The 15,745-nt window shown below is 48.4% G+C and overlaps 2 protein-coding genes across 3 annotated transcripts in view; one reads left to right on the forward strand and one right to left on the reverse strand.

Annotated features, from left to right (window-relative positions):
• The first annotated feature begins 429 nt into the window (after positions 1 to 429).
• On the forward strand, positions 430 to 10,886 carry LOC128400762 (acetylgalactosaminyl-O-glycosyl-glycoprotein beta-1,3-N-acetylglucosaminyltransferase-like). 2 transcript variants are annotated; one of them, XM_053363225.1, is made up of 3 exons: positions 430 to 542; positions 7,858 to 8,408; positions 10,186 to 10,886. In XM_053363225.1, the coding sequence occupies exons 1-3, from the start codon at positions 499 to 501 to the stop codon at positions 10,611 to 10,613; spliced, it is 1,023 nt and encodes a 340-aa protein (XP_053219200.1). In that variant the 5' UTR covers positions 430 to 498; the 3' UTR covers positions 10,614 to 10,886. The 2 variants fall into 2 exon arrangements, with proteins under 2 accessions (XP_053219200.1, XP_053219201.1); XM_053363226.1 differs by having other exon boundaries at positions 450 to 546.
• Positions 10,887 to 11,562: 676 nt separating this feature from the next.
• Positions 11,563 to 15,745, reverse strand: part of SRRT (serrate, RNA effector molecule) — a 36,937-nt gene continuing 32,754 nt past the window's right edge. The window contains 4 exon segments of the mRNA XM_053363228.1: positions 11,563 to 11,841; positions 11,992 to 12,088; positions 12,886 to 12,975; positions 14,631 to 14,781. Coding sequence (XP_053219203.1) covers positions 11,766 to 11,841; positions 11,992 to 12,088; positions 12,886 to 12,975; positions 14,631 to 14,781 — 414 coding nt within the window. The 3' untranslated portion in view covers positions 11,563 to 11,765.

Here is a 15,745-nt window from a genome sequence, read left to right on the forward strand (position 1 = left end):
ACCACCCCCAGATACATCATACATACATCACAGAAGAGGCGGTCTACAACAGAAATCTGAGTGCTTTGTTTACCTCCTGTCTGCCAGGTTACCTGTTTAATGCTCACTTGATTGGATTACCTGGGGAGCCTGGCCAGTCTTTTGCAATGATAAATACTTAGTTCCTGAGCCAGGTCACAGGCTCACCCTATTCATACACAGACATACCCTTAAGACAGGATTTGTGAAGGAAAAGACAATGGGGAGGCTTTTCCATATTCCTTTGACATTGCAGAGAAACCATTTGCTCAGTTTGAGGAATAAAAATGGTTTCAGGTCAGTCTTCCTGTGCTGATCAAAGTACGTGCTTGGTTGGTGCACTTATGAACGTTGAACATATATCTAAGTCCCCAGAATTCCTATCGCACTATCCAGGGCTTTGCATGTTGACGCACCGCGACGGCTCAAGCCAGGCCTGATCTTTGCAGGATTGGGCCCTGTTTGCTGCCCTCAACAAAGATGGCTGCCCTGAAGTTCAGGGAGCTGCTGCTTGCTGCTGGCAGGTAGGTAGGTAGAGGGGGAGTGGGGGGGCTTTTGGGGGCAGGAGTGGGGTGCAGAGACAAAGGAGGGGTGCAATTCTTGCAGGGGCTTCCTTGTCCCCAGCTTTTGCAAAGCGGGTCTGACGAAGAGGTTAGGCCTCTGGACCGCTTTGCAGGGACGTCGTGGGCCCAGCCAGGATCTGGGCTCGGTTTAACTCTGGCAACTTTGCAGAAGCAACCGATTTATCAGGGGAAGCAGTTCCCTGCTTCATTTCCTCTCTCAAGAAGCCTTCCTCTACGCAGATTTCTTTTTTTCCCTCATCCCGCATCTCGTTGGGTTTGAGATGGTTTTTACACATGCAATAAAATCTGGGTTCCTGAAAGCAATCACAGATATGTGCGTGAGATAGAGAGATAAATTTCTTCAGGGTGCATCCCAGGAAGAGATTTCACAATGAAATAAATGCTCTCCCTCCCGGGGCTTCTGGCGCTCAAGATGTACCTTTTTAGGACTGCGCATATATCTGCGGTTGTAAAGTTGTTCTGAACTGTTTTTAATACTGGGTTTCCATTGTTGCACCCTGCCCCCGGGACCGTAAAACACGTCAAAGGAATCTAAGAATACAAACATCAACAGTAAAAATGTATATAAAACAATCTCGGGTTGAGGCGAGGTAGCCAGCCAGTAATTTCAAACCCAATAAAAGATTTAACAACCTCAGAAAGCCCTTCCTAACATTAGGTAAGTCTCTTTTTATGTGTATACACACACACACACACACACACACACACACACACACACACATATATATACCGTATTTTTTGCTGTATAGGACTCACTTTTTCCCTTCTAAAAAGTAAGGGGAAATGTGTGCGCGTCTTATGGAGCGAATGCAGGCTGCGCAAATATCCCAGAAGCCAGAACAGCAAGAGGGATTGCTGCTTTCACTGCGCAGCGACCCCTCTTGCTGTTCTGGCTTCTGACATTCAGAATATTTTTTTTCTTGTTTTCCTCCTCCAAAAACTAGGTGTGTCTTGTGGTCTGGTGCGTCTTATAGAGCAAAAAATACGGTGTATATATAATTTTTACCAACCACCAAAACACAAACAGTGAAATCCCCCAGGCGGCTGATACATTGGGTATAAAATATTCAATAATATACATATTCAATAATATACATATTCAATCATATCATATTCAAATTAACCATATGTACACTTCTATAAACCTTAACACTCCTCCCTCCACAAGGTTTATTTAACTTTTAACATTTTAATTGCCCCAAATTGTTCAAACCTACCCAAATAATTCAATATCTTCTCAAACCAATCCTCCTCTTTCTCACTGACCTTAAACCCTTTCATTCTGTGTATCTTCACAGTCAGGTATTCTAAAATTATAATATGATTCAGTTTATTCCTCCATTGGTTCACCCCTAGCTCTTCTGCATTTTCCCAATTACTCGCTATAACCTGACTGGCTGCAGTAATTGGTCGGTCTCTTTTAATGCAATTTCTTTTTTTCTTTTTAAAATATTTTTATTGGTTTTTAACATACAAAATTATAAAGCATACCACACAATTTATCACAAATACATTCTTATTGGACTTCCATCAGCACCTCTGATAATCCTCCATCTTAATCACTTCTTACGCATTTCCTAACAATATTGCCTTTACATTCTTAACATATCACATCTCCTTCTCCATTTTTGCAATATTTCTAATATTTCTAATATTATTCCTCACAGAACTTCTTGCAAACCTACAAACTGGTCATCTGGTTGTCACAAATACTTTTCAAATACTGCGTAAATTTACTCCAGTCCTCGGTAAACTTCTGGTCCCGCCGGTTTCGGATCCTTCCCTTTAGTTTGTCAAGTTCCGCATAGTCCATTAATTTCATCCTCCATTCTTCCATCGTTGGTAATTCTTCTTGCTTCCATTTTTGGGCCAATAATATTCTTGCTGCTGTTACTGCATATAGAAAAAGCTTACATTCCTTTCTATTTATATCGTTTCCAACAATACCCAAGAGAAATGCTTCTGGTTTCTTTATAAATGTATCTTGTATTGCAATTTCAATCAACTGGTTCAGGTCCTCCGCTCTGGAGCAGGAGAAATCAAGCTTGCTCCATTTCCGTGTGACAGCGCTTTAGATATTTGAAGTTGGCCATCATATCCCCTCTCAGTCTCTAAAGATACCCAGCTCCTTCAACCATTCCTCACAATGTTCAGTTTCTGGGCCCCTGATCATCTCGGTCGCCTTCTTCTGCCCACCTTCCAGCTTGTCCATGTCCTTCTTAAATTGGGGTGCCCAGAACCGGACACAGGACTCCAGGTGTGGTCTGACCAGGGCAGAATATGGTGGGATTATGACTTCCCTTGTTCTGGACACCTGTGGATGCAGCCTAGACTAGCTTTGGGTTTTTCGGCTGTAGAATATTACTCAGCCAAAATACCTGGTTGAACGTTTTCGCCTGGCGCCTAAAAATAAATAACGGAGGCGCCAGGCAAACATCCCTGGGAAGAGCATTCCTTTTTCCCCCAAATGCTTTTTTAATTAATTTTCCATTTTGTTGTTGTTGTTGAGTCGTTTAGTTGTGTCCGACTCTTTGTGACCCCCTGGACCAGAGCACGCCAGGCCCTCCTGTCTTCCACTGCCTCCCGCAGTTTGGTCAAACTCATGCTGGTAGCTTCGAAAACACTGTCCCACCATCTCGTCCTCCGTTGTCCCCTTCTCCTTCTGCCCTCCATCTTTCCCAACATCCAGGGAGTCTTCTCTTCTCATGAGGTGGCCAAAGTCTTGGAGCCTCAGCTTCAGGATCTGTCCTTCCAGTGAGCACTCAGGGCTGATATCCTTCAGAATGGAGAGGTTGGATCTTCTTGCAGTCCATGGGACTCTCAAGAGTCTCCTCCAGCACCAGAATTCAAAAGCATCCATTCTTCGGCCATCAGCCTTCTTTATGGTCCAGCTCTCACTTCCATACATCACGACTGGGACAACCAGAGCTTTAACTATACAATTTCAACAATCATCCACACACTTCCTTGTCCATCACTCTGCCAAGCAATGACTTCCCTCCCTCCCTCCAACATGTTTTCCTATTTCAGTCTACTTCCCGCAGTTTCTTCTTCTTTTATCAAGTCCACATCGTAAGATTTATTTCAGTCCTACTAGTGCCTTCAAATTTCTACAGTTGTTATTTATATAATCCATAAATTTACTCCAGTCTCTTTGTAATTTTGCTTCCTCCTAGTTTCGGATCTTGCAGGTTATTTTTTCTAGTTTCGTGCAATCCATCATTCTCGTCTGCCACTCCTCCACCGCTGGTAATTCCTGTATTTTCCATTTTTGGGCAAACAAAGTTCTAGCAGCAGTGGTCACATACATAAATAGACTTTGATCTGCTTTTCCAATTTCCTCTCCCATCAAGCCCAGCAAAAAAGGTTTCTGGCTTTTTGGGGGGAAGGTATATTTAAGCATCTTTTTCAATTCGTTGTAAATCAGTTCCCAAAATGATTTTGATTTCTCACATGGCCACCACATGTGGTAAAAATCGCCATCCTTCTCTTTACATTTCCAACATAATTTACTACTCATCCTATACATTTTTGCCAATTTCACAGGTGTCAAGTACCAGGGGTACATCATTTTCATTATATTTTCTTTCAGGGTGGCACATGCTATAAATTTTAGACTCTCATTCCACAATCTCACCCCCGCATCATGCTCGATATTGTACGCAAAATCCATTGCCCATTTTATCAACACCTCCTTTGTTCGTCTTTGGTGTACCATTCTAATAAAAAAAATTGTACATTTTGAGTAATAATTTGGTTCTGCATTCCAACAATTCAATTTGAAATCTGGATTTTTTTAAAAAATCATTAAATCCTACTTTCTTATCACTCATAAGCACATCATTCACTTGGTGGAATTGCAGCCATCCTGTTAAAACATCCTCGATACAATTGTAAGGCTTTAATTTCCAACCTCTGTCTGTTTTCATTAGGATCTCTTCATAGGTAACCCACCTTCTGAGGAGACCATTCCACAAGGGGCGGGGGAGCCACTGCAGAAATGTGCACACAGAGAAGGGCCTAACTCAGAAGACCAGTGCAAAGCCCGGGTCGGTTTACATGCAATGGAACTAGTGTTGTAAACAAAAATTGCCCTTTTCCCTAATGGGGTATCCAAGAGCCCATATAGAGTCCTTACATAGGTTCCCTATTGGTAGGAGAAGATAACAGAGGCCAAGCAGAGAATATTGAGAAGCAAAGCAGCTAGTAAGCCTGATCTTTATTGATCTGTTGCAACAGGGTCTCCCCTCACCCGCAGGAGAGAGGAGGGACCCAGAAAAATGGTGTGCAAGGCCTTATAAAGACTTTTGAAATTGCCACCCTGTAGATCAAGACCACCCCCAGAAACATCATACATACATCACAGAAGGGGTGTAACCTAAGACCACCCCTCAGATACATCATACCTACATCACAGAAAAGGCGGTCTAAAACAGAAATTTGAATGTTTTTCTCCTGTCCTTGTTTATCGCTGGTCTGGCAGGTTACCTATTAATGCTCACTTGATTGGATTACCTGGGGAGCCTGGCCAGTCTTTTGTAATGATAAATACTTAGTTCCTGGGCCAGGTCACAGGCTCACACCCTATTCAAACACAGACATACCCTTAAGACAGGATTTGTGAAGGAAAAGACAATGGAGAGGCTTTTCCATTTTCCTTTGACCTTGCAGAGAAAACATTTGATCGGTTGGGGACAGTTTGGGAATCAAAATGGTTCCAGGTCGGTCTTCCTGTGCTGATCTATGTATGTGCTTGGTTGGTACACTTATGAACATTTAACATACGTCTAAGACCATAAAATTCCTATCACACTAGACAGTTCAGAAGCTTTAGCTAGTGCAGAATTTGGTTGCAAACCGAAGCAAGACGGTTTGAGCATATTGCACCGATCCTGGCCCTACTGCACTGGCTACTGATTAGTTTCTGTGCCCGATTCAAAGTGCTGGTTTTGACCTACAAAGCCTTAAACGGATCAGGACCGCAAGACCTCAAAGACCGCTTCTTTCCATATTGTTGCAGGAATTTATGTATAGGTTTGGGGGGGGTTGCCCCTCCAGCAGATATCATGCACATGCAGCCCACTACCAAAATCAGCACCATCACTTTTGTGACTTGTCCCCACAAAACACTTCATCAGAGTTTCTTCCTATTTATTCAAAGGGCCTTTGCTGCACGATACCAAATGTAAGAATTCGCTGATAAGTGTATCTATGTACTGGCTCACAGGGAAAACTTCAGAAACTCATATAGACCTGTGAGCTCAGCTCCTCAGCAGCCCCTCTGCCTGAGCGATAATCCCTGGCCTCCTGATACCTGAGTGCCAGACAGGTAGCCATTCCAGAAATAGCAAACCCAGATGAAGAGAAAAGGGTGTGATTAACTTAGCTGGGAAACAGGGAAATGTAAATATCTCTTTTGCTTCACTTGATGGGTGTTTGGTGGAGGGCAAGGAGAACCATGGGGCAGGGTCCAGGATGCTCAGATTACGGCCACCAGACCTCCCCTTTCATGATGTAACCGTGATGTATTAGTGATGTAGGTTTTTTGGGGGGTGTAACTTGGGGATTGTGGGGACGCGGGTGGCGCTGTGGGTAAAAGCCTCAGCGCCTAGGGCTTGCCGATCGAAAGGTTGGCGGTTCGAATCCCCGCAGCGGGGTGCACTCCTGTTGCTCGGTCCCAGCGCCTGCCAACCTAGCAGTTCGAAAGCACCCCCGGGTGCAAGTAGATAAATAGGGACCGCTTACCAGCGGGAAGGTAAACGGCGTTCCGTGTGCTGCGCTGGCTCGCCAGATGCAGCTTTGTCACGCTGGCCACGTGACCCGGAAGTGTCTTCAGACAGCGCTGGCCCCCGGCCTCCTAAGTGAGATGGGCGCACAACCCTAGAGTCTGTCAAGACTGGCCCGTACGGGCAGGGGTACCTTTACCTTTACCTTTAACATGGGGATTAGCAGCTAATAAAAGTTTGGGTTCTCTCTTGTTCGGGGCTTCCATCTTGTTCCACCTGGTGGCAGGTGGGAGTCCTGTGGCGACAGCCTTCAATCAAGACCAAGCCGACTGGCTGCTGTTTTGCTCTGGTCTTCCTGGCTAGTGTCCTTGTTGTTTTGTCCAAGGGAGCTCTCAGATTTCTCTGTTAACAATATGAACCAGCCCGGACCCTGAGATCATCTTCTGAGGCCCTCCTTCGTGTGCCGCCTCCTCAAGAGGTCTGGAGGATGGCAAGGCGAGAACAGGGACTTCTCTGCAGTGGCTCCCCATTTGTGGCATTCTCTGCAAAACGTTTGCTGGGCAAAAACGTTCCTTTTCAACCAAGCCTTTGGGTGATTTGGTTGACATCCTATGCCCTTTTAAAATGTGCTTTGGAGGGGGGGCTATTGGGTCGTTGCTTTTGTTTTCATTAGGTATTTTGTGGTTTTATATCTTGGTTTTATTTTGTGAACCACCCTGAGACCCCCAGGTATAGGGCGGTATATAAATTCAAATAATAATAAATAATAATAATAATAATCTTATCACGGCAAAATGGAAGAGTAATGAAATCCCCTCTATACAACATTGGATCCAAAAGCTGACAGAATATGCCGAATTAGACAGTCTATCAGAAAAAATAAAGAATAAATCAAAACAGGGATTTGTCTCAAAATGGGAGGTTTTCAAAGAATATTTGAAATATAAATACAGTGGTACCTCAGGTTAAGTACTTAATTCGTTCCGGAGGCCGGTACTTAACCTGAAACTGTTCTTAACCTGAAGCATCACTTTAGCTAATGGGGCCTCCTGTTGCTGCCGGAGCACGATTTCTGTTCTCATCCTGAAGCAAAGTTTTTAACCTGAAGCACCATTTCTAGGTTAGCGGATTCTGTAACCTGAAGCGTATGTAACCTGAGGTACCACTGTATAGTAGTTTAAACTCTGTTGCAGCATTCGAGGAACTTCAGTAATAGTTGCAAGGTAGTTATAAGCATTAAGGTATATTAAGAAAAGGTTTAATTATGATAAAAGCGTGTATTGGCAATAAGTAATATGGAATCGAAATGTGGAATAGACAGGAGGTTGGGTCTTTAGTGTGAAGACCAATTTATATTTTATCGTTTGTTAAGAAAATTACGTGTCTATGGTTATTCCTGTGTGAAATTTGGTATTTGTCTTTTCTCTTTTCTTGTTGTATCAATAATAATAATAATAATAATAATAATAGCTGGTCCTTGTGGTCCCACGAAACTAAGTAATGAAGAATCGTTTCCTGGCTCTCTACAGGCTTCCACAGCTCCCCTTCCGAAGGACCCTCCACCTGGGGGTCGCAGTAGGGCTCCTGGTCTCCATCATACTGTACATCGGCCTGACCCACTGGGAGAATGTCTTCGCCACCCGCAGGTCCGTCGTCTTGCAGATGGGCAGCTGCCGCTTCCAGCTGGACCTCGGCGTCCACCTCGCCCTGTACCCGCACCTGCAAAGCTATCGTTGCCGGGAGCTGGTCTCTGAGGACGCCTGGTGCCGCGGCCCCTGGCCTGCCCCATTGCTCCTCCTGGCCATCAAGTCGCACCCGGCGTCCTGGGAAAGGAGAGCTGTCCTGCGCCGCACCTGGGCCCAGCAGAGGCCGATGGACGGCTTCTTCCTCCAGCCTGTCTTCCTGGTGGCCACGGCCTCCGAAGACAGCCTGGCCCAGGCGCTGCTGCAGGAAATCCAAGTGTTCGGGGACGTCCTGTGGTGGGACTTTGGGGAGTCGCCCCGAAACCAGTCCCTGAAGGAGCGCTGCTTGCTCCAATGGGTCCACAACCACTGCCAAGGGGTGGCCTATGTCTTCAAAGGTGAGTGGGTACAGGTGAGGTTGGGGCATAGCTGAAAATAAGGGACCAGCAGCTTCAAAAAGAAGGGATCAGCAGCCGAAATAAGGGATTTTCCAAGCACAGGTATGTTCAACTTTTGAGCCCCTCAGAAAGCCCAGCCAGCAGCCAAACGAAGCCTCAAGCGGTGGGATGCAGCAAGAAAAACCACCGTCCCCTCTCTGCTGGGAAGCGCTGAGCAAAGGCGAGTCCCCAGGCAACGCGGCCGATTTGATCAGCACAAGGCATGCAAGCTCCACCCCCCAGTCGTTCTAAGACTCCTTATTGGGTGAGCAACGCAGCCAAGCAACACAGTTGGAGCCTCCCTCCTCCCTGGCCGGCAGGGAGGGAGGGAGGGAGAGGAGCTGCTTCCTTTGAAACCCGGGAAATTTAAGGGACATCATCAATAAGGGACAGCAGCGGGACACGGCGCTGGGATAAGGGACTTTCCCGCCAAATAAGGGACGGTTGAAAGCTATGGGGTGGGGGGGTGGGGAGGGGCCACACACCTGTTTCTTTCGGGGTTTGGTCTTTTCTTTCAGTGGAGAATCCTGAGAATTGTAGCATTGGGACTACGGTGGACGCTTGGGTTGTGAACGCGATCCGTGCAGGAGGCACGTTCGCGACCGGCGGCACATGTGGGTTGCGATTCGGCGCTTCTGCGCATAGTGTGATTTAGTGCTTCTGCACATGCGCGACTGACGAACTCCCTTTTTTCCTTTGGGGGTATTGTGCATTTACCCTTATCCAGTTATTGATGCAGAAGAGGAACATTGCGAAAAGCTACAGGGAACCAGGCAGAGGGCCTTCTCGGTAGTGGCGCCCTCCCTGTGGAATGCCCTCCCATCAGATGTCAAAGAGATAAACAACTACCAGACTTTCAGAAGACATCTGAAGGCAGCCCTGTTCAGGGAGGTTTTTAATGTGTGACATTTTAATGTTTGTTTAACTAAAATGTTTAACTAAAATACAATAACCTATTAAACATTAAAAGCTTCCCTGAACAGGGCTGCCTTCAGATGTGTTCTAAAAGTCTGGTAGTTTTTCTCTTTGACATCTGGTGGGAGGGCGTTCCACAGGGCGGGGGCCACCACCGAGAAGGCCCTCTGCCTGGTTCCCTGTAACCTCACTTCTCACAGAGAGGGAACCGCCAGAAGGCCCTCGGCGCTGGACCTCAGTGTCCGGGTAGAACGATGGGGGTGGAGATGCTCCTTCAGGTATACTGGGCCTTTGAGGCTGTTTAGGGCTTTCAAGAGGACGCGGGTGGCGCTGTGGGTTAAACCACAGAGCCTAGGACTTGCCAATCAGAAGGTCGGCGGTTCAAATCCCACAACAGGGTGAGCTCCCATTGCTCTGTCCCAGCTCCTGCCAACCTAGCAGTTCGAAAGCACGTCAAAGTGCAAGTAGATAAACGGGTACCACTCCGGCGGGAAAGTAAACGGCGTTTCCATGCGCTGCTCTGGTTTGCCGGAAGCGGCTTAGTCCTGCTGGCCACATGACCCAGAAGCTGTACGCCGGCTCCCTCGGCCAATAAAGCGAGATGAGCGCCGCAACCCCAGAGTCGGCCACGACTGGACCTAATGGTCAGGGGTCCCTTTACCTTTACCTAGGGCTTTCAAGGTCAGCACTAACACTTTGAATTGTGCTCGGAAACATACAGGAATGGTACGATGTTAAAGAATTCCAAATAAAACAATACCCCAGTGGTAGGAACTGTGCTAACGGGAAACCGAGCGCTAACCCTTATGTCCTGCTGTTGCAGCGAACGACGACATCTTTGTGAACCCCTATGAGCTGACACAGTACCTGAAGGACCTCCCCAAAGCGTCTGACTTCATCCACGGGAACCTGGCCAACGAGGAGCCCGTCGTGAGGACGGGGGACGCCGCGGTGCCCTGCCTCCTCTACCCGCTGGAACACTACCCGCCGTTCATCGCGGGGGGAACCATCCTGCCCGGAGCCTTGATCCCGGAGCTCTACCGAGTCTCCCTGCAGCTGCCCGTCTTCCCTCTCGACGAGCCGTATTTGGGGTTCCTGGCCTTGGCGGCCGGCATCACCCTTCGCCACGAGGGGCGCTTCCAGGTGTGTGGGGTCGTCAAGGACGAGCCCGAAGCGTACAAGGAGTCCCTGACCGTCCACGGAGTCACGATGGAGAGGATGGAGGAAGTGTGGAAGGAGCTCTGGGATTGAGCCAAACGTTTTAGGCGCACCCCCAAGAGGATGGGACCTGAATTAGGTACATACTCCAGTTTCATGGTTTGGGCTCAGGTGTCTAGGGTGCCCCCCCATCCCCCACAGAGGGGCTGGCTGGTTTAATAGCCTACTTGTTCAGAGTTCTTTAAAGTTACCTGGGTTGAATGGTGGCGTTGCGGCAGCCCAAAAGCCTCCCTTCGCTCCTCAGAGTGGACTTGGAGCAGATAGAATCCAGGAATCATCCATTTTGGTCCCATTCCCCCCCTCCTGATGGTGGAGGGGGGCTGGGTTCAATTCTGCACTGCTGCAAGTGCCTGCTCCTGGTGAGGAACGGGCCCCCGCTGCCGAAGCAGCAAGATTTAACCCCTGATCGACAGGCACGGGTTCAAATCCTGCTCAGTTTGGCTGCGGGTTCGTGTGTCCCGTCTTCCAAGCTGCAAATGTCACAAAGCAGGAACCACAACAGGCAGGTCCAGATTTTTCCTCCCATCACTAGGCAGTCCCTGTCAGAGGTGACGCCTGCTTGCCCTAAAAACAGGCTTATCTTTCTCTGCCTGCCCAGTACCACTCGCTGGAGCAGCTCGGATAGATAAAATCCTAACAGGAAGAAGCTCTTTGCAAGAGCTGATCTTTCGTCAGAGGAGGGGGCAGCTTGGAAAGCCCCCTCCTCTTTTCAGGCTCCACAGCCCTCGCAGTGGATTTCGGCGTGGGGTGGGGTGGGGCTGGTGACCTGTCAAATCAGGCAACATCACGATGGACAGGTGGGTTGCCCCTATTCCCCGCGTCGAAGTTGGCCGTGTGAGATTTGGCTCCCAGAGGCAAAAAAAAGCTCCCCCAGCCAACCCCCTACCTTAAAGGGGGGGGAGTCAATTTTTGCAGAACTCTGGAATTAAAAGGGCGAGATAGGTGACCCAACTAAACCCAGGAATGCCACCCCGAAACGGTGTTCAAACAGGGACGTTTATTGAAATCTCGTTGGAAAAGTTAACATGAATACCCATAAAAGGACACAGCATTTGGGTGGGTGGAAGAGAGAGTAACACACAGGGAGGGGAGCAAGCAGGATTGAGCGGCTTCATTTTTTAAAAAAACAAAAAGCTGGGAGGGGGGGGCAGAACTGAAACCCAACTTGGTAGGACGACTCCATGCTCAAAAGAAATCGACGTCTTCTGGGGCGTCCAAGTCTCGGTACTCCACTATAGCCCGTGGGTCACCTCGCACCATCCTGCGGAGAGAATTGGGGGTGAGATGGGGGCGCTGGGGCCCGGCTGCGCCCTCTCTGACCCCCCTGTAAGGCACAGCCCCACACCCCTCCACAATGGGTCTGTGGCGGCCCATCTCTGCTCTGGCTTCAATCAGATGCACGAACACCTACCTGTTGCGGGGTTTGTTCAGGTAGCTGCCCTGCCCTCGGAAGGTGTCGTAGTTCCCCCTGCCAGCGGCGTATGGGGTCGGCGGGTAAGGAGGGCCCCCTGCGAGAGACCAAAGTGGGGGCGGAGATCATCAGAAACTGACACACTGTGTTATTATTGGGGTGTTTTTCTTCAGAAGGTGCTGGGAGGGTTTTCGTTTCTGTTGTAGTTGATAAAGCCGCTTTAAGTACACGTTATTAAACTGTTTGTTCCGAAACAAAAATTAATGTGTTTGTTTTTCATAAGAAAGAAAGAGGAGTCTGGCTGCATCAGGCCAATAATAATAATAATAATAAATTTTATTTATACCCCGCCCTCCCCAGCCAAGACCGGGCTCAGGGCGGCTAACAACCAATAATGAAAACAAGTTGACTGAAATGCAACTTAAAAAGCAATATTAAATTACAACATTAAAACATTAATTAAGCCATAGGCCAGGCGGAACAACTAGTCCAACATCGCGTCCTCACAGGGGCCAGCCATTTGCCCCAATGAGAAACCCACAAGCAGCATTCGAACCCAAGAGCCACTCTCTGCTCTCGAGGTTTCCAAAAACTGGTAGTCAGCAGCAGCGCTGCCTCTGACCGTGGAGGCAGAGCGGAGCCATTGCGGCCAGTAGCTGTGAATAGCCCTCTCCTACACGAATTCGTCCAGTCCTCTTGTAAAGCCATCCCAGTAGACAGCCATTATTGCCTCCTGTGGGAGGGAGTTCCGTAGTTTAACTATGCTCTGTGTATTAGCATTTCCTGCAAGGCTCCCCTGGACAAAACCTGATCCCAGGGCAACAGTGCTGCTTGCTCCCCGGTGCCCCCTTGTGGGGAGGCCTCGCCAGGGCTGCACCAGGAGCTTTTACGTACCTCCGTATCCCAGGATGGGCAGGCGGGGCTGTCCGTAGGGCAACAATCCCTGGGGGGCCTGCGGAGGGTAGGGCAGCCCTGGAGCCAAGCCTGCAAGAGTAAGAGGGAAAGTGTAGTGTTCCCAAAAAAAAAGAGGAAGGATTTGGACTCTGATTAATAAAATACACACGAGGTTTGACCAGCAAGACTCTGGGAAGAGTGCGTATAATAATTCCTGTCCACCCCTTGGCCCAGGTCGTTTTATTCACAAAAGAACTTTTTACACAGTGTTCGTAAGAACCAATCAGATTTCCCCTGAGCATTTCAAAAACCTCCACGTGGGACAAAGTCAGATCAGAAGAAGTTCTTTTAACTACAAAGAAACTATTTCCTACTTGCGCATGCATGTGTAGTTCAGAGTAAATAAAAGAGGAATAAAAGGAGGAATGCATTCAGCAAAACCCGAGGTCATAAACAAGAATAAACAGGAGAGACAAGATGGCAGTATTCGCCATCTCCTTGTGAACTCTCTTCCTGGCCCTTAAGAACTTACCTAAAGATTAAACTACATCAAAGTGACGTACTATCTTTATGTACTGAGGATGCCTGATGAAGCAACTGGACTGTGTTTCAGAATGCTTATACCTGCCTGTCAGGTGTAGAGAAAGCAAATGGCAGAGGTGGAGAGGTTTGTGGTATTTGATTAGAAACTATTGTCAATGAATCAAACCCAGTCAATGCAATGTTTTCATTGTGGACACAATGGCTTGCTCCATATTTTTCATAATTCCTCATAGCAATCCCACCTGATCCCCACACTCCGGATATCTGCACCCCTACAGAAAGCACTGCGGTTGCTGCGGGAGAGAGGCGGAAGGGACGCTTGGGGAGAGGAAGAGAGCTGCTGTGTCAGGCCAGGGCCCCCCTCCGTAGTCCAACATCTTCCTCTTACTGTAGTTTTTAAACTGCTTTGAGGTTTTTCCTTACGAATATAATAATAAATACCGTATTTTTCGCTCCATAAGACAAACTTTTTCCCTCCTAAAAAGTAAGGGGAAATGTCTGTGCGTCTTATGGAGCGAATGTGTGGACGATCGCTGGCTCCCTTTCCAGCCCCTTGCCCAGACCTCCATTGTTGAGTGTTCTGCAGACGGAGGCTGCTTCTTTCCCCAACAACATGTGACTGGCTGATTAGATTATCTGTCTGGAAACAGTAGAAACGGCTCCCTTTCCTTTCCTATAGAAGCTGCAGAACTGTGAGTTGAACCCCATAAAAACAGGATTTTTTTCCCTTTGCAAAGTAAGCTCAACAACTTTGAGCTGATCCTCAAAAAAAAGGGGGGCTTTTCACCTTTGCAAAAGAAGCTGCACAACTGTGAGCTGATCCCCCCCAAAAAACGAGGCTTTCCCCCTTTCCTCCTCTAAAAACTAGGTGCGTCTTAAGGTCAGGTGCGTCTTATGGGGCGAAAAATACGGTGCATTGTTGGTGGCAGTATATCTGTCTCGAGAGACAACGGAGTGTGCCTCCGGAGGTGAAGCCAAACCACTGGATAATCGCAACGCCTGCTGCGGCTGCAGAAACCGGCAACTCGTAACTGCTGCCTCCTGCGTTGTCTTTGCTGCATTAGGAGCCCCGGAGCGCCCTCTCCCAATATAAAAATATTGTGGGAAACAAGCACGATCTGAGTGTGTCCTCTTCTGAAAAGTACCCCTGCGCCCTGTGCATTTGCTGAGCCCCTGGTTCTGCCTGTCCCTCTCTGCCTTACCTTGTCCTGGGGGCTGGTTGGGCTTGAGTTCAGGCAGGGCAGGCCTCTTGGCGTCCATGAGGAAGTTGTTGAAGAAGGACACTTCCTTCTTCACCTCCTCGATCTTCTCCGCATGCTTGTTGAAGATGTGCTTGCGCACAAACTCTGGGCCCTGAGAGAAGAACGAGAGCGATGGAATCGGGGAGTCAGAAAGGGAGTCCCTGAGCCTCATCTAGTCCAACCCCAATGCAGGAATCGCACCTGAAGAAACCCTGGCAGGTGGCCACCCAACTTCTCTTTATAAGCCTCCCTTCCGATGGAGTCCGTTCCACTGTGAAACATCTCTTACTGTCAGAAAGTGCTTGCTAAGGTTAAATCAGAATATCTCCCTTTGTGCGAGTCCTTTGGTTCAGGTCCTGCGCTCTGGAGCAGCTTGCTCCATTTCTCGTGCATCAGCCTTCAGGTATTTGATGAGAAAGGCTCTCATTTCCCTCTCAGTCTCCTCTTTTCCAGGCTAAACATCCCCACCCCTTCCTCCTAAGGCTTTCCAGACCCTTGATCATCTCAGTCGCCCTCCTCTGCACATCTTCCAGTTTCCATTGTAACTCGCTCTACGTGGGGCTGCCCTTGAGACTGACCCAGAAACTCCAGCGGGTGCAGAATGCCGCGGCGAGACTCCTTACGGGGTCCTCACCACGGGATCACATTCACCTGATGCTATATCAACTGCACTGGCTCCCGGTGGAGTACAGGGTCAGGTTTAAGCTGCTGGTTTTGACCTTTAAAGCCCTATACGAACTAGGACCCTCGTACCTACGGGACCACCTAACCTGGTATGTCCCACGGAGGACCTTACGGTCTTCAGACAAAAACATATTGGAGGTCCCAGGCCACAGGGAGGTTAGATTGGTCTTAACTAGGGCCAGGGCTTTTTCATCCATGGCCCCGATCTGGTGGAACGCTCTGACACAAGAGACCAGGGCCCTGCGGGACTTGACATCTTTCCGCAGGGCCTGCAAGACAGAGCTGTTCCACCAGGCCTTTGGCCAAGGCACAGCCTGACACCCCTCCTTTGGTCCTCATAGAACTCTAGCCTAATGGTTGCCATTAATTTGACTCTGAATTGATTTTAGAAT

The sequence above is a fragment of the Podarcis raffonei genome, chromosome 13 (assembly GCF_027172205.1).
Source record: "Podarcis raffonei isolate rPodRaf1 chromosome 13, rPodRaf1.pri, whole genome shotgun sequence".
NCBI lineage: Eukaryota > Metazoa > Chordata > Lepidosauria > Squamata > Lacertidae > Podarcis > Podarcis raffonei.